Raw genomic sequence first — 22502 nt, 5'->3', positions numbered from 1 at the left:
AGATTATGATGCCTTAGTGCTTAAATTAAATAATTATTCTTTGAAACTCTTAAATACTCTTTGTTTTCCTAATTCTCTTAGTAAAACACTTAGTGCTTCCATTAAATAATTAGTTATTCTTTGAAAACCTTAAATACTCTTTGGTTTCCTCATTTTCATAATAAACTACTCATTAAATTTGAAATTTTGTTTTTCTACGTATTAAATTACTTCAAATCTAAAACGCTATTTTTTTCCCTTAAAATTTTATAATTTTAAACCATTTTTATTATAAATTTTTTAATTTAATTTTATAATTTAATATTAAAAATAAAATATAAACACAGTTATAAATCCCACTCTCCGTAAAACTCATATTTGTTTATGAAAATTTTCATCACAATAACTAAATGGTAAAGCTAGTATTAATTTATTTGTTCATGGCATAGTTTGCCATTCCCAATCATGCTCAAATATATTATTTTGACCTTATAATATTAGTTAGTAGCTTTACTATGGAGTTGGCTTTTTTTATTATAGATTTCATTTTTCAATTGTTTTCATATTAAATTATGTACAGGTATAAATCATATATTTATAGCATTTTGTTAGCGATAAGTCAAACCTTTTGCCGGGTAGAGCTTGCCTTTTATTTTGATTTGTTCAAAACTATATATCGGTAGATACCTTTTATTTATGCCACCTTACTAATAGCGAATTTAACTTTATTAATTGTAGATCTCAGGTTTTATTTTAGTTTATGTAATTTACTATGTATTCGTATAGCTTTTATGTTCCAGACAATACAATGATTATTGAACTCATGTCATATTTATATGTTTGTGTTATAAGTTCGTAGGATTTGTCTATGTTGGTCAATGTGCCTAGGATGAAAAATGTAAATTTTGGTCTCGGAGGTGACACCAGTTTGTTTGTCATGAGAGGGTCCTTATCCATCTTTGAAGAAGCCAAATGGATGTATGGGGTGATCTATTGTAGTTAGGTTTCAAATTTTACAATTTTTTTTATTATCAGTCTTTTACGATGGTTATTTTCTTCATTTCAGTTAAGTATTCCATCTTTTAAAGGTAATCAAATTATTTTTGAAGGTAATCAAATTTTGTGCTTCAATTATATTAGGATTGTATTTTTATATCTACTTGATTTGCTTATGCATTTACCATACATATTTTGAATCATTAGGGTCCTCAAGTTGTGCATTTCTTCACTTAGGGAATCACTAATGTTTTTATGCTATCAAATAAACTTATATATATATGATTTTTAGCTTAAAATATCATAGTTTTGTGCATATGTTATTGTGGTTTTTGGACCATCAAGTTTTGTAAACAATGACTAGATAGCTTTTAGTTGGTTGTAGGTATTGGAGAAATAAGTTGACCAATTTATAAGGACTGTGTTTATGTTTGAAGAATAAGCATCAATCTATTCTAAGTATGCATTTTACTTCTTTAAAATTTTGGTGCTCTTTGTTCAAAATTTTCCATGTATGGTTGGTCTTCAATCTTTGGTTTTCTCCTATCAATTGTTGTTGGCAATTGACGAAGTCACTAAAATCGATTTGAATATAGTTGAGGGAGTTTGTTGGTTGATTGACCAAGTTGATCCCCAACTTGTCATATTCTTTCCTTTTTTAGGCTTGCCATGTGTGCTCTTTTGTCATTTGACAACACTCGATCTTCACAGATGCTCTGATCCATTGTTTAAAGCCTTCTGCATTGTTTGCATGATAAATTTCCTCTATCATTGATTCAAAGGCATCCTTTGAGTCAAAAGCAACTATTGTTTTCCCCTCATGGTCTCTTTCTACTTGAAAGGTCATAACAAACATCGTCGTTTTTTCCCTTTTGTGTGTGTTAGGTAGTGGTCCAATGGTTGTTGGTGTTCGCTACTCTAGTGGTTAGTGCTAGTGAGTCAACCTAGCAGTCGTCTTGTTGGCTGGTGGTGGTGAGTCAACCTAGTAGTCGTCTTGTGGTCTAGTGGTGGTGAGTCAACCTAGCGGTCGTCTTGTTGTCTTGTTGTAGTTGACTTGACCATTGTGGGGATCATTGTGTGGTTGAGTGTTACTATTGCTTGGTCAAGTATTCTTAGTGTTTGATTCTTTGTTGCTTCTTCTATTATTGAATCTTTTCTAATGCAACCCTCATATGCTTCTTAATTGTGATTTTGATTTCATAACATAGTGATAATTATTTCCTTAGCTTTCTTAAAATTTGACAAAACGAAATTTAATCTTAGTGCACATAAATTATAGTTATCTTTTTGTTTTTTCTTTTTAAGTAATAGCCAACTAGGCCATGCTCATATAATTATCTTTATCATTTGATTTTATTTTTCTCTTTTTGTTTTTATTTGTGTCTACAAGAATGAACAACTAGGCTAGGCTCCTACTTGCATGACATTGCTATGGCTATAACCTTGATTGATTTTCATTGCTACCACTATAACTTCTAGATAAACTGCATATCCTTTAGCACTACACAAAAGCTAAAATAAGTTTGAATTAGCAACTTTGTAAAAAATTCCTTAATAATACACTCTATCCTAAAAAAATCTACAAAACACATAAACAGTTAAATAAATAAATATCAAATATTTCAAAACTAAAACAAATAAGTATTTAAATTTAGTAAACACGAAACATCATAATGGTATCAAATATTTTGTTTCCAAAATATTATATTTCATGGAAAATAATCACAAAACATCTGAAAGCACTAATATTTTCTTTTGTTTCAATAGAAAGCTAGATTGATGTAAGCTGCAATCTATCACTATAGAAACACTGTAATTGTTTTTTTGCTACGATGAAAGATCAAATTGATTTAACGAATGACCGAACTATATTCCGGAACTAAAAATTACAATAAAATTTGTGTTGCAGGGCCATACATAGGGTTCGCATAAACCGTGCCACTGACCGTTTCCTGTATTCAAAGCCCAAACCCTGACCCTGGAGTCTAACCTCCTGACCCTCTGAGAACAAATATGTACTACGTTACAACCACAGAGAACATGGGTTCTCTGGTAACGGGGAAGATATTTAGAAGGGGGACAGAAATATTCATTAACAGATGGTACAGGTATTGGGATTATAGTTCTCTGTAACAACAGTATATGGGTAAGGCGGGTAGCTGCTTGGATTCAGATACACCACTTGTGGAGGATCCGGTTTTTTCTCCTCTTTCTTCTCTTCTTTCTTCACAGCTTCTGCCTTTTTCTCTTCTTTGGCAGGACCCACGCTCAGCAGCTCTGTGAATCCAAAACCAAATTTTCTCAGTTTTACTGTGAGAAATACAGGATCTGCTTCCCCAATGACAGTTATCTTCTTCTCCTTCATATCCACTGCAACAGATTCTACCCCTGCAATCAAATATGTTATCACTATTCAGAAAACCAAATTCATTGTAAACCAGGTGTAAGGGACAATGTTTATTGATATTTACCTTCAACCCCTGCAATAGCCTTCATAGCCTTTCTCTTGCTTTTTTCGTCCTCAATCACCAATTTCAGCACCATTTTCTGCAAATACAACACATGCATTTAAAATGACATCCACTCGGATACATAGATGATTTATCTATGGTTGAAGTTATTATTTTGGATATATAAGTTATTTATTTATGGTTGAAGTTGTTATTTTGAATATATAGACCATCTATTTATGGTTGAAGTTGTTATTTTGGATACATATATGATCTATTTATGGTTGAAGTTGTTATTTCACTGATATGTAGTGATAAATGTAGACAAACAATGAGTGTTATCATAATATATTTAGAATGAAAATCTGAAATTTCTTACCCATCATACTTTTTTTAAGTTTAATTTTTTTTTTTGGGCTAATTTAAAGTTTCTATTTTGGGTCTTTAATGATTTCTTTTAATTGAATTTTTAATAGTACAAATTGTTGGCAATGTTGAAACAATATCAAATGATCATAATCATGTTTATGAGTTTGTCATGTTGATGATGTTGCTTGATGTTGCAAGATTATTTGTGTTGATTTCTTGATGTGCAAATGCTTATCAAATAAAATGCAAAAGTTAATTAAATGATATTCAAACACTTTGATATTTGTACATTAATAATGGTTTCAAACAAAATGAAGTTATAACACACAAGAACGAGAGAACAAATTCATGGAACCATAAAACTAGAAAACATTTTATAGTATCAACCTAATCAACTATACAAAATCATTTATATTTTTGGTATGTTTATAAAAGTAATGCTCTTGTCCCTCTTACGACCAATGTTACAATGTAGGTCATGTAGTAGGTAAACCACGTTACCCTAGATAGTAATGCACGCTTTCTTCATCCAACTTGTGCCACAACAAGTTTGTCTATGTGAGCCTTGTCTTAAGCAATAATTAATGTTTGGCCAGGATTCTTTGGATGTGTCAAAGAAAATTAATTTGAGATAGTTGAAAATGAAGAGGTAAAATGTAAATAGTCTTGGAATACCAAGAGACAACTCCTCATTTCAAATCCTTACATAGAATGCAAATAGTCAAAGAACCATTTCTATAAAAGATGCGTTGTTGAATGAGAATTATTTTTTTGTGAATTGAATATTTGTATAAAAGAGCTCTTGAACAAGCCTTGTAAGAAGAAAAGAGGAAGAGAAAGAGTAGCATAAGTAGAGCATACTTGAAGAAAAGAAGCAGAGAGGATAAGCAGTAGCAAAGAGGACAAAAAATAATTTCATAACAAAGACAAAGAGTAGGTAACCAAAAAATTTGATTTGTAATTTGTTTAGGGGATTGTAGTCTCCTTTCAAGGTATAGTTTGATAAAGAACAGGTTGGAGCCTATTGAGGTAGCCTATTGAGGTAGCCTCTTGTTGGTTGTAGTCTGCAGAAAATTTGTGGGAGTTGCAGGTTCTTTGCAAGGTGAAGTTTGTAGAGGAATTCAAGTAGCAACCTCCTTGATGTAATAAGGGAGTAGAAGCTTGTCTTCACATCATTTCAACCAAAATTTGTGGTTTTCTCTCTTTATGGGTAAATATCTCTCTGGTAACTGCAAAAGAAACAATTAAAAGTTAAACACATACTTAATTCATTAGTTGCAAAACAAAATACTTGAAAAAATAGATTAAATTGAATTAAATAATTGAAAAGACACAATTACAAATTCAACCCAAAGTAATTGTTAAATATTTATCACAAATCTCTAGTAAACCCTAATTCACTTCAAAAATAAGAATAGTGTAATTTGTACTTGTTAAATTTAATTTTTTCTAAACATGTTCCTACACCATGTAAATAATAAAATCATCTACTTAATAAGTCACCATAAAATCTAGAAAAATTAAATAAATAATTTAATAATTATTATTTAACTCCACCCAATCTACCCACCAATGGAAATTTATAATTAACCCTATGTATCATTCGATTCAAAATAACTCCTTAATATAAGATGAATTTTATTTACATTCATGTCTTCAATTAATCCAATGAAATTCCCATTCAACTTGAAATTAACATTTATTCAATGCTCTGCGTAAAAGGTATGGTAAGCTATATAAAAATTTAAGTAAAATTAATTTCTAATTTATAGTGAGATTGTATAATTTCAATACAATACAAAGCTTTCAAATTATTAAACCTCTAGTAAAATTAATGTTACATTAAAGGGGTTATTATCTCACATATTTTCAAAGATAGTGAGAGGATGGTTTTTTGATAATCAATTATCCCATTTCATAAAAAAAAATATTAAGCTTTGATTTAGTATACGTAGAAAGGAAATATTTTCTAGTTTGTTAAACATAAATATATATATATATATATATATTTTATGAGAATCTAACTACCAGCCTCATTTTTACATAATTTGCAATAAAGTAATGTTGCCTTTGTACAAAGCATTTTTTTGATCGAAATTCCCCCAGGTTGTCTTAAGAAGCCACGATAGACTTCACTGTTGTTGGCAGCTAGTTTACTGAAGAGAATTTTACTTATGTCAATATTTGGGAGTCTTGCGGCCACACATTTTCTTCCTATTTATGTTGTCGATAAGATTTTGGCCCAGGAAATTGCCTATCAAACTGTAGGTCATGGTATGACTAAAGTCTTGAAAGACTCCAGAAAAGATATTTGGCCACAATTTCCTATTCAATGTGGAGTCTATGCTCTTAACAATTACAATCATGCTATCTTAGAAATCAAACAAATTGAGGGTATGCAACTCCCCACTCTTCCTCATAGACAGTACGACCCTAAAAAGGTCATTTATGATTTCATCACACAGGTTAAAATAAGGCCATTTGTTCATGAACCTGATGAGTTTGATGATTTGTTTGAGACGTGTGAATCATATAGACAGGTGCAACATTTAGCACAAATTCGATTAGGCCCCAAGGATTTTGTCTTATTCCTAGAATATAGAAATAAAAGGCTATAGAAATTGCCTTCTGAATGCCTCATTGCTTTATTGCCAGAGTTGCCTACAGGAACGTCTTTGCCACCATCTACAAAGGAAACAAAAAGGATACCTACTAATGCACTTTCATAGAAACAAATAGAATAACTCGTGTCTACTAGCGAGTTCGATAAAGTGTGGGATCAATTCAACAAAGAGCTAGATAGCACATAAGAGAAGGAAGTGCGGGATTCAACTTCAATGGAGATAGATAAGACTCCTATAGCCAGCAAGACAAAGTCTCCTGTGAATGAGTCATCAAGTCAAATAATGGATAAAGAAGTTATCTCGGCAATCCCCACCTCCGAGATTGTTCTCAGAGTAGAAGAGATTCCACCTCTTGATATTTTCTACAGTCCTGAACACCGTGTCATCATTAGTCAACAAAAGAAGAAAATAAGAATGGAACATTCTCAGGAAATTCTTCCTAGAAGCGTCCCATTAGATGTGGTATGGAAAGATTATCAAGCTAATTCATCTGATGATTTAGCTAAGCTATCACAATATGCAGGAGCCTATGCTATGACCACCATTTTCAAAGCTACTGAGGTTCAACAACTAGTTAAAGAGAAAGATGAAAAAATCTTGTAGTTAGAACAAACACTACTTAATTCAAGACATGATATTGAGCAGGAATGGAAACTCAAGTTGTCAAAGTTACAAACTGAGTTTAATCAATTGAAAGTTCAAAATGAAGTTGATATTTAGAGCCGAAATGCACAGATTGACCAGCTTCAACTTAAAATAACTCAGATACAGAAGGACACTGATATTGAAGGATTCATAAAAGAAGTCAAAGAGATCAATTCTCTCCTCGCCCAAAAACAAGTGAACTTCTATAAGAAATTGAAGATCATCAATGACCTCTACAAAAACAGTGACTCATTGACTGATCAAATGTCTGAATTAAGAACATACTAAGAAGATATTAACAAAAAGATTTTTGACTTCATCACTTAACAGGACAGTATAGATGGAATGAAAGAAAATCTTCCCAAAATACAAGAGTCATACAAGGATATTCTTTTCAACTATTGGGATATTAAATTAAAGCAGACTGAAGAAGCAATCTACAGAGCAAGAGACCTAGCAAGGCAGGTTACCAAAACTGTTAGATAAAGTCTAGCAGATGTTAATCTTATTACTGAATGCCCAGGAGAATGCCTGCCAGATACTTAAACACTCATATAGTATTGGCATAAAAAATGTAAGGAAAAAGAAGATAGCCAAGAAATTATCTAAATTAAATCTTGAATATCACCAATAGTTCTTGGTAAAGACCCATGTTTAATGGTTAGTTCTTCATAGCCTTGTTAATGCAAATGAATACATGCTCCCGCCTATTTTAGATGCATTGTTTACGGGATAGATGCGGATCAGGCCAGCTCATCCCCCATAATTGAAGTCGGTGGAGGCTATTTACAGGTTACAAGAGAAAATGGAAGAGTAGTGAGCTTCCCATCTTTAGTTTCTTGTTAATACTGAAGCTATTTTTGTCTTTTTGTTTCCTATTTTTAGGAGTGTTTCTTTTAACCTCCTCAGTGAAATATGCATTTTGTATTTTGATAGTAAAAAATTATTTATAAATACCCTCTCATGTGTTTAGAGAAGGGGTTCATAATTTTTGTAAGAAGACTCAAGGAACTTGCACTTCTGTATTTCTTTGATAATTTTAATAGAAAGAATGGGCTAGTGACTGTCTTCTTCCATGAGTAGAGAACTGATATATGTGGTAGTATTATCTTTGTATTAATACTATGTTTTATGTTTAAAAGTGAGTGAAATTTTATTGTTGTTTTATTATATGCAATATCACAACTAAATTAAGCATGTTTCACCATTGAAAAGTGTATTAATTGTTATCTTTAGTTTTACGTATGAAATGGTATAATTTTTCATGTGATATGTGCTTAAAAATTAAATTGATTAACTATTTAATCAATTTAATTATCTTTAATTCATTTTAACTCTTTTAAATGTTTGATGATCTATATTGTCTTTCATTTATAAATAAATCTTTATAAAATCGCATATGCAAAGTCAGTTATATCCCGGGAATTAGATAGATAGATATAGATTTATTTATTTGCATTCATATTTATTCTATCAAATCACTTTCACCCCATTTATATCACACCTCAAACTCCATCATATCTTTTAATGTGAAACTGGTCCCTATATCCCTAGTCGGAACCACTATCCCAAACAGAAAAGGAATGGTATTCAAGTTCCCGACTAGGTGGTCTCCCTGATGTTGAGTCAAGGATATTTCGAGCCTTCAACAAGTTGATAGTGTTACCGAAAGAGAGTTGTAGAATTCGCCTACAACTAGTACTCATGGGATTGGATGGTAGATCCATAAAGTAACATGAATGGGAAGAGGAAGTTGTGAAAGAATAGCCACAAGTGGACTAGTAGATCACTTCTGATGAAGAGAAGGATGGCATGACTATTGGTTCAACATGATGTTTCGTAAAAGGGAAGTGACGAAGAATATGGTTGATGCCCTACAAAGAATGAGGCTCCATGATGAAGAAGATGAAGTTCATGACATGATGTAGAAAGAGGAGCCCTATAAGCAGTTCCTAGGTAAGAGGAACTTGGGTGTATTCCTCTTATAGGAATGATTATATCCTCACTAGTTGAGAGGGAGAGATAGACACATCATTATTTTATTCATGTCATGAAGAGGGAATGGAGGATTGGGTAATCATATGAATACTGATACTCTTTAAGGATGTGGTCAGGCATCCAATAGGTAAGAGTAGTTGAAGAGGAAATTTCTTAAGGATTTGTTATTCCAAGACAGGAATAGTCCTAAAAGGACATACCTTATGAACATCCGGATGTGGTATGTGCCTTAAGAGACAATGATGATGTTGTCTATAAGTCATTGTCTCACCAACATTATGCTCTGATATTGTGGTGATATAGAGTTGTTAGTCAAGGCCTTGCTATGTGACAATGTTGGTTGGTATGATGAGATGCAATGAGATAACCTAAAATAATAGCTTATGAGATGGCTTACTAATCTGACTCTTCTCATGAGAATTCTTTAGCATGAGAATGTCCAAGTACCGTGTATGGATTATGAATACCTCCCTAGTTAAGAAGGAGTGTTGAAATGTGTAACTAGGTTCGGTTTTCATAATGTTTAATGTAATTATGATTTTATGAAAAGAGAAATTTTATTATTATTATTATTATTATTATTTTGAAGCATGTGTTTCATGCTCAAAGTAATTTTATTTATAGTTCAAGCACCCATTGAGTGCTTCTAGAGCTTAGTCATAAAGTCCAGGAGTCAATTGAGTCATTGTGATATGTAATATCCCTTTGGGAATCTTGTATTATGTAAAAGAAATCTATTTGATTCATAAAATATCCTCTAAGACAAGTCAACCTTTCTGCAACAAGTCGACCTACATGAAAAATCAAGTCAGTCTCTATTGGGTGTAGGAATTACACTTAAGCAAACTCCTCAACACTTAATTTGTCAACCTAGGAGATCTATAAACTTAGAGACGAAGCACAAGCAATGCCAGAGATGGTATGAATCTTCCTAATATAAATCCCTACTTTCTTTAAAGGAAATATTGTAGAATCAAATTAAAAAGAGAAAAAGGCAACTTGAACCATCAAAATAATTTAAGACTGGAACAAGGAAGAATGCATTTGCAAGAGGGAATTAAAGATAAAGGGCAATCACTCTAGCTAATTATTGTTTAACTAATGAGTGTGTGTTTTTCTTTAGCAGAGACACTTAGCAGTCTCATCAGATGGGCCCTTAAACCTGCTCCTTTAGAGATTTCCTTCTTGCACTAATCTGTCCTGTACTATCGCAGTCTGCTTGCACTAGTGCAGGAATAGAGATTTATGAAGAAGGTATAAATAGTGTCTTTACTAAAGGATTTTTGCTTCCTGCAAGGGCTTGAACTTTTCCAGGTTCAAAGCACTCAGATCCTGTGGCAAGAAACTAGTTCTTGCACTGGATCATAGCTTCTTGCACTTAACATTTAATTCTTAAAATGAGTGCTTAATTATTACAAGTGCTATTATACTGTTAAATCAAATTGCACACATAAAAAGTGAATGTTTCTGATCTTAACAAAGTGCAGGAATAAAGAAACAATCAATATACATTTATCCTGTCATAAGCATTTAATGAAAGAAAGAAGATTGCGGGAAGTAGACTAAGAAGGCTTGCTGCATCACACCAACGTGCATTGGTGCAGGTTCATTTCTCCTGCTTGGACCAGGCGGGGAAACCCAATCAAACAAAATTGTAGAAAAGGGGATATCACACCAATGTGCACTGGTGCAGGGTTATTTCTCCTGCTTGGACCAAGCGGAGGAAAACCAATCTGAAATCAAGTGTAGGAAAGGGAATTTATCTACTTCACACAACGGATCCGCTTTCACTCAGACAGGAATGCATGTGCTTAAAATTAAATCACACTTGACAATGTAAACACAAATTACAGGAAAACAGGAAATGGGGTAAACATGCTGGGTTGGCTGGGCCCTAGCCAACCAGCACGTTTCCCCTTTAAATAAAAACGTTGCTCAGTACCTTAATCAATTCATCAGCTCAAATACAGAAATGCAATTTGTGAAACATGAGGCAGAGCTCCCTTTTATTAATTCACTGAGGCAAGTACATACATTAATACATCGTCCAACCTAGATTCGGGCGATAACAAAATACAACAACCTGTTACCGCCTCTCTGTTTGTGTCTCTGTTCTCTTCTACTATCAGAAATTCCCCCTAGTCCTATTTACATTATACATTATATAGATCTTTGGCCAAAGGCCAAAATATATCATTCAACTGATTACATAACCAAATGCAGAATTTAGCTTTTCGACCTTCAAAATTAGACAGTTAGCAAAACTAGCCGTAGCCAATCTCCAACTTTCGTCCTTCATAGATTCGATCTCGGCTACCTTTGGATCGATCTTGCTGTCGTGGTTGAAGCTGCTCAAAATGAGGTGGTGATCAAGGAGGTTTGGATCTGCTACAAGGATTTGTTGTGCTGGCAACGGTGCAAGATCCGATCTTGCACTAGGATCAGTAGTCACGGTAAGTACTCTAACTACCAAATAAACATTAGAGATATCGATAAGTTACAAAGAGTGATTAAAAGTAAGAAATCATGTAATAAATGATTAATTAATGCTAAGTTAAATTAAAAGTATGAAAAATAAAGTTTATACGAAATATGTCACCGTGCTTGGACTGGTGCAAGATGAGGGTGTATAAAAGAGGTAAAACAATGGTAAATGGTTATGATTTAGGAAGGGGAAAATGGCAAAAAGAGAGCAAATTAGGGGGCTAACATTCTCATGGAGGTAATTTGCACCCCTGGAAAGCCTATATATAAGAAGAACTCGACCTCATTTGGAGCACACATCCAACACATATGAAGAAGCAAGAGAATAAGCTCAATCTTAAAAGGAAGAAGTCCTAATGCAAGGGAAGTTCAAGAAGGAAGCTAGAATCAAATTTTTTGGGTCTCTCTCTCTCTCTCTCCCCTGTGCAACAAAATTCTGAAACTGTTAGGTCGAAGTTGTTGGAGGAATTGTTGAGATCAAAGTTGCTGGATAGATTGGTGAGATCAAAGTTGCTAGAAACGTTGTTGGGGTCGAAGTTTTTGGGGTCAAAGTTGTTGGAAAAGTTTCTAAGGTAGAAGTTTCTAGAAAAGTTGTTGGGGTCGAAGTTTTTGGGGTCAAAGTTGTTGGAAAAGTTGCTAAGGTAGAAGTTTCTAGAAAAAAATTTGGGGTCGAAGTTGTTGGGGTTGAAGTTGCTGGAAAAATTGTTGGGGACGAAGTTGCTGGAAGGTCAAAGTTTGTTGTTGTAAGATGTGTAAGGAAAGATCATCAAAGGAAGGTTGAATTGGCCTTGGAGGGGTCTTTGTCAAGGGTCATAGGTCTTGGAATTCATCATTTTAACCTTCTATAAGAAGAGAGTAATTCTTGTGGCTTTTCCTCTCAAGAGGATAGGTTTTGGCCCTAGTTAGCAACCTACATTTTCTGTCCTCTTGTCTCATTTTTATTCATTTTTTGGTAGTTGTTTGATGATAGAGAACACAATCATAATGAAGTAAAAGAAGAAGTTAATAACAAGTACCTGAAGCTAAGTAAAAAGAACATCACAAGAAGTTATCATAGTAAGAGAAATCACCTAATTTAGTTGCCCCTAGATTTCTTAATAGATTCAAGCATGAGTGCCTATAATGACCTTGATAAAATGAGTGAAGAATAGTGAGCGGGTTAGAAGGGGTTCAATATGCTTGAAAATTCCCAACCATCCTTGCCAAATTGTTTTTTTGTTGCAAAATTAATTTTTGGAATTATCCTCCATTCCCCTTATTGACTTAACAAGCCAATCAATGAATATAGTTGGTGGAAGGAATAACTTCCACAATTATTATAAGAATGGGTTGAGTACCTAGAGGATGTGATTTGTATGGTCAAATTACCCTCTAAAATATTCACCCTTTGACTTGGAAGTTGCACCCTCACTTGAAGGGTGAGTTGAATGGGAAAAGATGGAGATCCATCGATTCATTCAATAATGGAGAGAACACCCATGTGTGTGTGGGAAGGAGCATAGAGAATAATGTTATATTCACGGGAATGGGATAAAAGATAAGGGTTGAATGTGTAAGTGTGGAGAAGGTGTTTATTTTAGGAAGAAAAATCCAAAGAGAGGAGAGATGCATAAGAGGGTGATAGTAGTAGAGTTTTCTATTTGAGAAAGAGCCAAAAGAGTGTGGGTAAATGGTGACCAATTCAACCAAAGAGGAAGAATAGTTTAAATCCCTCAATTCGTTGCCTAATTCAACATGGAGGAACTCTCAAAATAATTTTTGAGTGTGGCTTACTCACTATACGAGCATGACAAGCTCAAGGGAGGTAAGCCACCAAGGGACTATCTAGTAGTAAAGGAACTTACTCATGTGTTATACAAGCCGATATAAGAGAAATTATAAACCATGAAATCTTATAGAGAGTAAAGAATAGGTCCCCTACTAAAATTATACTTTAGGGAGTGTGTTAATTGCCTAAAATCACTGAGAGTTTCCTAAAATTTTCTCATGTGGTATCATCATTTGGCCAAATGTAGAAATATAGAGTGCATATGAGCCTATGGTTGGGTGGAAAATTTCTCACCCTTAATCAATATATTAAGGAACTTACATTTAGATAAGTTATTCCCACCACGTATTAAATTTTATAGCCATGTTTCAATAAAGAAATTTTCATGCATTGAGAGGGAATGCATTATTGGCTAATAGGTTCTTTTCTTCTTGGGTATAAGGATAGTTTTTCTTGCTTCATATATGACGATAGATATGTTAAATAATTTATTAAGGGGAAATTATCCACTACTTGAGTTGATTAATGATTTTATTGAGGTATAATTCATTTGGTCTAATCTAATAGTAAAGCCTAGGTTGTAAGCCTGGTAAAATGTGGTTGCAAGAATGCATACTAAATAAAAGTTGCAATTGAGTTAGTCCTAGTTTAAACCTAAACCACTTGATCCATGTTGACACAACCTGTAATTGCTAGGAATGATCCATGTTTTCCTTCCCATTCCTACTATTTATATGCTTTTGTTGGCATGCTAAACTTATTTATCTCATTGATTTTATGCCGCTATTTGAATGGGCATGCTTCTTCAAATTATAAAGTTTCATGGTTAAAGAAAAAATTGCATGAGTAAGATGGAAGAGAAAGAAACTATACACTTCCAATGTGTCAAGAGTTAGTACTATTTCTATTCATTTTATATCTATTGATGTTATTATTGTTCCTAGGAACCTAAGATAGAATAAAAGGTATTAAGAAATATTCAACCCTAGCATAATTCATGAAGGAATTGAGTAAGTATAACTCTTTTGGTACTCCTTGAAACTAGTAGAAGAATGTTCCCTAGTGTGCTTAAATTTACCTTATAAATGATGGATTATAATAAGGAATCATAATAGAATTATGTTTTCATCTTGATGGTTTTTCATGGGAGTTATGATTAAGACTAAGCGTTGTTAGATATGAAAAGAATTTTAGTTATAAATTGTGAGTTAAATTGTAATGGTACCCATTAATAACCTTAACCTAGGAACCTAGTATGACTCTCGTAATAAAGCAAGTGGTGACGTATATCGGTTATATCTCTATTCATGCTTGTATAAAAGTCCATGGGAACCTTAGAGAATTGTTTCTCCTTTAGTGAAAACACTAGGTGCTTGCAAGAAAACACTAGGAAACTTGTGGAGATTTGCATCCAAGGAAAACTTTATTCTTTGTGTATTGCACAAAGCAAAAATTCATGTGATACAACAGATATTGCAAAAATAAAAACTTCATGTGATGCAATACATATTGCATAAAGAAAAAGTCTTGTCATAGAGGAAAGGGTAATAAGGATTTAAAAAATGTTAGGACAACAAAAGAAGGTAAAGGGAGATTGGTTTATCACACAAAATAAAAGTTTCATTTGATGCAACATATTACATGAAGAAAAAACTCATGTGATACGCAACATAGAAGCAAGTTTTCATGGTGTGGAATAAGAGAAGGATTAGTTATAATGATGAAGAAAGAGTTTGGAGGTGCTGCGTATCATGTCAAAAAAATATTTTTTGTGTTACATAACATGGATGAAAATGTTTGGAGTTCTAATAAAGAAGGGAAGTTTAAGGGATAGACATGAGAAAGAAAGTTTCTCATGGTGTGATGTATCACACCACAAACTTTTGTGTATGATACACCACACTATGAAGTTTTAAAAGTTGCAATAGACAGATGGAGAAAAGAAGCATAGGAAAGGAAGTGTAAGCAAAGAAGGAATACAATGAAAGAAGATGATAAATAAATGAAGGCAAGAAGACTCAGAGGAATGAAGGCATTTTTCATGGTAGATAAATTTTTAGGAGTGTGATAAAGTGTGAGAAAGTTATATTTCTAAAGATGTGTAATGAAAAATCAAAATATCCAATGATGTGATAAAAGAAAGATATATCTTTGTCATGAGGAGGAAAATATTCCAAGTTGTAATATGTCACACCATAAAATTTTATGGATTGACACATTGGGTTAGAAAATATTTTCATGTGTGTGATATGCCTCAAAAATTGTGAAGCTTAGAGTTGTTTGTACAATATTTTCATGTAATCAATAATGGTGATGACACAAAATAGAAGAGAAAGCCTCAAAAAAACTTTAAAGAAACATAACCTTATGCTCGAGGCTTATAATTGGGCAAGAGTATAGTTGTTGGAAGGTTGTTAATGAGCAAGAGGTCTTAGTGAAATTAGAAATGACTATGGAAGTCTTCTTAAGAAGAAAAATATTTAATACCCCACCTCCTGAATGCTACTTAATGGTTTGGGTATGTGACATATATGCTTTTGAATTTTTATAATTAATAAGTTACCTAAACCCTAAATTGGTTCATTGTTTTTCACCAAATCTGTACTTGTTTATAACTTGATTAAATGGTCAAAGTTAATTGTTGTTGTGACTTGTTTATGGCTATAATTTTTATCATTTAAACAAGTTTTATAGCCACCAACATTAATTTTCATATTTGCATTAACTATGGATAATTTTGCATTACATAATAACTTGACTCACCCCCTAAATCAACCTTAAAGTATATAAAATACAAATATGGATTTTACTTTGAGTAACCACCTAATCCATAACGTGTTTGTTATATTTGATCAATGGTAAATTAGGTAGCTAGATAGGAAACCTTGGACTTGATTATTTGTTTCCTTAGGAACCCAAAGTACTACTAGGGAATCCTTCCTTGTGTAGGATTTGTCCTTCATTACAATGGTGAAAATTGTTGTCTATGTTATAGTGGCAACACTTCTTGTTCCACTAGTCTTTGTGCCTCATGAAAGCTTTGCAATAAGGAACAATTTTTGTGATAACACCAACCATTAGTGATATCAACAAGAAACTTGAAACTTTTCTCTGATCACAATGGTGAAGGTTTGAAGGAAGTGAGAATTGAATTGCTAAAGGGATTAGTAGATGTTTATGAATTATCTTACAAATTACTATAGCTATTGTTGTGCAAGTTCACTTGAGTTTTCTAAGTGTTTTGATGGTCATGATAGGCAATTTTGTGTAGGCACTAACTTTGATGAAAATATCATCTTGGTTTACATAATGTTTTAATTGAGCTATGGATGGCCTTTTATTGAATTTGGGGGTCCTACTGTGAACTTTTCTAAATTTTTATTATTGAAATAATGGTTTGACAATGTGCAAACATCAATGACAACTTAAACAAAAGTGAGGAAACTAGTCATTACAAAACTAAAGTAGAGCATCACAAAGAACATATCTTGAGGTTTTTTTTTTAATTAGCCTTAACCTTAGGTAGGATTGCAATCTTATTTATTTTTCCAACCTAGCTTATATATAATCATATCTCTCTATAACTAATAAAATGCCCACAATGTAAGACCAATTCGAGTGACATCTCCATCAATTTCATCTAACCTATTGCATCATATTTTATAAAGGCTATAATAACATTAACCTCTCTAGAGTGATACAAATTGTTGGAATTAGCTACTCTCCTTTCAAAACCTATGCATATCATGCTTTGATAATATATGGGGTCTAAGTGTCATTCTAATAAAGGTTGAATGAAAATGGATTTTATCATTACTATTCATACTTGATTGCAAATGGGATTTTGCATTGTTGTTGAAACTTAACTTTTGGAGTGGGTATGTGTTGTTTTAATCAAGGTTGATTGCAAACGGGTTTTTCCATTGCCATTGAAACTTGATGTTTGAAGTGAGCTTAGAGAACTTGGGTGCAAATGTGAAGTGGAATATTTGTGGGCTCTTAATATATCCCTGTCTTAGAAAACTTTGCATGTACATGATTATGGTTTGTTAGTGGAGTTTTTATTATTGTACCTATCAAAGGGGGAACTATTAGTGGATTCAAAGAATATTAGTGGAATTTTGAGGTGGGTTCTATGTGAATATTCAACTTATTACCAGTTTTTTGAGAAAACTTATGAGCCTGCAAGTATATGTGTTTTTTTTGTTAGCTTAATCATTTTTTTTAATTTTTTTTATGTAAGTAACCGTGATTTCTTATCTTCCATTTTTATTTTATTCAAAACATAAGATTGTAATGCCCTTAATGCTTGTATTAAATAGTTATTCTTTGAAACTCTTGAATACTCTTTAGTTTCCTTATTTTCTTAGTGAAACATTAAATAATTATTCTTTGAAACCTTTAAATATTCTTTAGTTTCCTCATTTTCTTAATAAACTACTCATTAAATTTGAAATTTTATTTTCTACGAATTAAATTACTTTACTGGATATTCATTTTTAAAATGCTAAAAAAAAAATTTCTTAAAATTTTATAATTTTAAATCCTTTTTATTATAAAAATTGATTTAAAATTTATATTTAATTTTACAATTTAATATTAAAAATAAAATATAAACATGGTTATAAAATTGGTAAGAAAATATTGTACCACTCTCCGTAGAACTCATATTTGTTTATGAAATTTTTTATCACAATAACTAAATGGTAAAGTTAATATTAATTTATTTGTTCAGGGTGTTGTTTGCGATTCGCGATCATGTTCAAATATATTATTTTGACCTTATAATATATTAGTTACTACCTTTACTATAGAGTTAGTTTTTGTTTTTTATGATTGTAGATTTCATTTTTCAATTGTTTTCATGTTAAATTGTGTATTTATATAAATCATATATTTATAATTTTGTTAGCAATAAATCTAACCTTTTTCCGTTGTAGAGTTTGCTTTTTATTTTGTTTGATTCTAAACTATATATTGGTAGATATTTTTTTTATGACGCCTTACTAATAGCGGATTTAACTTTAGTAATTGTAGATCTCAGGTTTTATTTTTGTTTTTGTAATATACTATGTTTTCGTATAACTTTTTTATTTCAGACAATAAAATGACTATTGAACTCAACTCATCTTTATCTCTGTGTTAAACGTTTTTAGGATTTGTTTATGTTGATTTTTCTAGTATGGCTGGCTAGTTGGTACATGTGCTTAGGATGAAAAATCTAAACTTTGGAGGTGACACTAGTTTTGCCATGAGGGATTTTTAGTTATTTCTGTAGAAGTCAAATAGATGTATGGGGTGTTTTATTGTACTTAGGTTTCAAATTTCACTAATCTTTTGATTCTCACTTTTTTCTAATGGTTTTCTTCATTTCAACTAAGTGTTAAGTGTTAGAGTGGTAATCACATTTTGTGTATTAATTATATTAAGATTGTATTTTTATATTTATTTGACAGGTCTATGCATCCCAACACATGCTTTGAACTAAGTTGTTCATTTATTCTTTCTTGGAACCACTCATGTTTTTGTGTTATCAAATAAACTTCTTTCTATATATATTTTAGGTTTTTTTAGCTAAAAATATCATAGTTTTCTGCATATGTCATTGTGCTCCTCGGACTATCAAGTTTTGTAAACAATGTTTGGATGACTTTTAGTTGGTTGTAAGCATTGGAGAAATAAGTTGTCCAGTTTGTAAGGGTTGTGTTTATGTTTGAAGAATAAGTACTAATCTATTCTAAGTATGCGTTTTACTTCCTTAAAATTTTGGTGCTGTTTGTTCAAAATTTTCACATATAGTTGACCTTCAACCTTATGTTTTCTCTTATCAATTGTGGTGCTGTTTGTTCAAAATTTTCACATATAGTTGGCCTTCAATCTTATGTTTTCTCTTATCAATTGTTGTTGACAATGGACTAAATCACTAACATTGATTTGAATACAATGGAAAGAATTTATTGGTTGACTAACCAAATTCATCCCCAACTTGTCATATCCTTTCCCTTTTTAGGCTTGCCATGGGTGCTTCCTATCCTTTGCTTTTCTAGGCTTGCCATGTGTGCTAACTGTGTCATTGATTCAAAGAAATCCTTTGAGTCAAAAGCAACTATTGCTTTCCCCTAGTCTCCTTCTACTTGAAAGGTCATGAAAAGAAATATTAAATTTCATGTGAAATTATCACAAAACATCTGAAAGCACTAATATTTTCTTTTGTTTCAATAAAATGCTAGATTGATGTAAGCTGTAATTTATATCTATAGCAACACTGTAATTGCTTTTTGCTATGATGAAAGATCAAATTGATTTAACGGATGAACATAACTATATTCCGGAACTAAAAATTACACTAAAATTTGTGTTACAGGGCCACACATAGAGTTCACATCAACCGTGCGACTGACCGTTTCCTGTATCAAAGCCCAAACCCTGACCCTGGAGGCCTAACCTCCTGACCCTCTGAGAACAAATATGTATTACGTTACAACCACAGAGAACATAAATTCTCTGGTAACGGGGAAGATATTTAGACGGGGGACAGAAAAATTCATTAACAGATGGTACAGGTATTGGGATTATAGTCCTCTGTAACAACAGTATATGGGTAGGGCGGGTAGCTGCTTGGATTCAGATACACTACTTGTGGAGGATCCGGCTTTTTCGCCTCTTTCTTCTCTTCTTTCTTCGCAGCTTCTGGTTTTTTCTCTTCTTTGGCAGGACCCACACTCAGCAGCTCTGTGTATCCAAAACCAAATTTTCTCAGTTTTACCGTGAGAAAGACAGGATCTGCTTCCCCGATGACAGTTATCTTCTTCTCCTTCATATCCACTGTAACAGACTCTACCCCTGCAATCAAATATGTTGTCACTATTCAGAAAACCAAATTCATTGTAACCAGAAGGTGTAAGGGACAATGTTTATTGATATTTACCTTCAACCCCTGCAATCGCCTTCATAGCCTTTCTCTTGCTTTTCTCGTCCTCAATCACCAATTTCAGCACCATTTTCTGCAAATACAACACAGGCAAGGTCATTATTTTTTCAGAAAGTGGGCATAATAATTCAGAACATACAGAATCTCAAAACCATTGATTCTGGTTGGAACAGAGCAAAGGGTAGCCTCATACCTTCATATTTGACATCCTTCCAAAACTATATCTGTGATCTGTATTGAAGCGAAGAAGCAGAATCGAGAGTCTTGTATTTTTTTCTTAATCCCCAGAGCTATACTCTCAGTCGAACGCCTTGTGAGGGGGATTGGATATATACCATATATATAGTGTGTTACCTTGCTTCTTCGTGGAAACTTCCGACCTCTGGGTCGCTTCCCAATTCATTCTCAGGCCGCGTTATTTTTACAAAAAGCCAAGAATGTGAGTAACAGTGGCAAGACTTTGACGGACTTAGTTGGTCTTAAGACGTTATGACTCACCTCTTTTCTAATGTGGCGCATGCCATGATCGCGTCATGAGAGTTCCATAGACGACGCAGTCGATGACAGCACGAGGTGGATTGGTACTTCCACTGAGGATGTGGGGTTATTATAAGGTTGCCCAACAATGGTCAATGACTGGGAATTTATGAAGAATTTAATGGACTCACAATTTAGTTTAAAAAATAATGGAAATTTTGGTAGAAATTTTTGAAAATTTGGATTACAGTTGTAAAACTTCAAGATTTTGGGTATTGGAAGAATTTTTGATGGCACTGAATCTATTCTTGCTGTCAAAAAAAGATTCAAACACTCCCACATTATGATTTTTGAATTTTTTTTGGAGTTGTCTTTAGTGTGATATTTTGCACTTTCCCTGTGCCGAAATCTGAGGGAAAAAATTGAGGTGAAATCTTGTTTTTTGACTGTATATATAGATTCAGCACCCTCAAAAGCCCTATGACACTTAGATTGTGCAGAGATTACCTATCAAATTTGTGATTTCAATAAATTCCTGTCAAATTTCAAGGAAATTAGATCCCAAAAACCCATCAAAAAGATTTCCAAAAATTAGCCTATTTTATTTTACCAACTTCCAACAAAAAAACCTACGCTTCAGCCAATTTTTCTTATTTTTGTGGTCGGTGTTTTAACAAGTATCAAGATGTGTACTCGAAAGACATCTCCAAATAATTTTGATGAGACGGGTCACGGGCCTCTTCACTTTTGCAGAGGGCCATTTATGTTGGAGCATGCTTGGAATGTAAAATGTGGGAACATTTTTTTTAATTATTATCTTATTATATTTGTTTTTTTTAATTATTATGTTATTATTTTAGCAGTGACATATAGTGACGAGTAAGGTGTATTAGTTTCGGCCGTAGGTAAATATTTTGTTTAATTTTCCACCCTTATATAAAATTTTGGTTTTGACATTTCCAATGTAGTTGATGTCTTACTTTTACGTGGGTAGGGCTACGGGCTCAGGTGTGAGGTTATTTGGTATTGTTGCATCAAGTTTGTGTGTTGGTTTTTTAATTAGTATTGGTTTTGTGTTTTATATTGTTCATTAAAGTAGTTAATATCTTTGGAGCTACTATTAATATATTGGGGCAATTTATATCAAATTTTAGATTTTGTATTTGCCTAAATTTAAGGGAATCAATATTTCTGACACTATAGCTCCATTAATGCATTAGGGTAGTGTATGTCACCTATTAGATTTTGTACTTGGTTAAATCTAATGGCTGACATATACTGGCCCAGTGCATTAATAGAACTATAGCTACACAAATATTGATAGGTTTAAATCCAATGGTTGGCATATACTGCCCCAGTGCATTAATGGATCTATAACTACACAAATATTGATAGCCTAAATCCAATGGTTGACATATACTTCTCTAATGCATTAATTGAGCCATAAATCCACAAATATTGATAGTTGTCTATCTTTGATAAACTGCCAAAGATAGTGTGAAATGATCATTTCTATGTGCTCCATTGGGCAGTATTGCCGCTAACACCAGTACAATGCATCGACAGTATTAGAGCCTCCTTGTAGTAGCATTTTTGGAGATCCTACGATGCCTCAAGGCAAGGTCTGCAGTTCGAATTTCTAGGCTAGCTTAGAGCCTTGCTTGAAGGACGAAGATAAGCTACACCTAGTAAGGGTTGGAGATGAGAAGTCTTTGTGCAAAGAATGCATTAAGATCGCCATCATGCTTTTTTTCATGGTCTCTGCCTCAGTTGTAGTCCTA

The 22502-nt window shown here is 32.9% G+C and overlaps 1 protein-coding gene across 5 annotated transcripts; it reads right to left on the bottom strand.

The window, feature by feature from the left end:
• Positions 1 to 2991: 2991 nt before the first annotated feature.
• LOC149177292 (heavy metal-associated isoprenylated plant protein 39-like) lies at positions 2992 to 20715 on the bottom strand. Of its 5 annotated transcripts, XM_089420075.1 has the most exons (4): positions 20438 to 20603; positions 20242 to 20317; positions 19921 to 20156; positions 2992 to 3142 (listed from the first exon to the last, which is right to left on the bottom strand). In XM_089420075.1, the coding sequence occupies exons 1-4, from the start codon at positions 20450 to 20452 to the stop codon at positions 3068 to 3070; spliced, it is 402 nt and encodes a 133-aa protein (XP_089276201.1). In that variant the 5' UTR covers positions 20453 to 20603; the 3' UTR covers positions 2992 to 3067. The 5 variants fall into 5 exon arrangements, with proteins under 5 accessions (XP_089276201.1, XP_089276204.1, XP_089276199.1 ...); XM_089420078.1 differs by lacking the exons at positions 19921 to 20156; positions 20242 to 20317 and adding an exon at positions 3447 to 3522 and having other exon boundaries at positions 2992 to 3363; positions 20438 to 20715; XM_089420073.1 differs by lacking the exon at positions 20438 to 20603 and having other exon boundaries at positions 20242 to 20344.
• Positions 20716 to 22502: the final 1787 nt, after the last annotated feature.

The sequence above is a fragment of the Pinus tabuliformis genome, chromosome 4_1 (genome assembly GCF_031772625.1).
Source record: "Pinus tabuliformis cultivar Carrire ecotype Pingquan chromosome 4_1, CPIR1, whole genome shotgun sequence".
In the NCBI taxonomy this organism is placed as follows: domain Eukaryota; kingdom Viridiplantae; phylum Streptophyta; class Pinopsida; order Pinales; family Pinaceae; genus Pinus; species Pinus tabuliformis.
Note: the sequence above shows the minus strand (reverse complement) of the source record. Positions and strands in the feature narration are given on the sequence as shown.

Coding starts and splice junctions, on each gene's coding strand:
- LOC149177292 (XM_089420073.1), bottom strand. CDS start 20,344: ATGACCTTGCCTGTGTTGTATTTGCAGAAAATGGTGCTGAAATTGGTG. Junction 20,157..20,241: donor GGCGATTGCAGGGGTTGAAG/GTAAATATCAAT, acceptor ATTTGATTGCAG/GGGTAGAGTCTGTTACAGTG. Junction 3,143..19,920: donor TGAATCCAAGCAGCTACCCG/CCCTACCCATAT, acceptor GTGTATCTGAAT/CCAAGCAGCTACCCGCCTTA.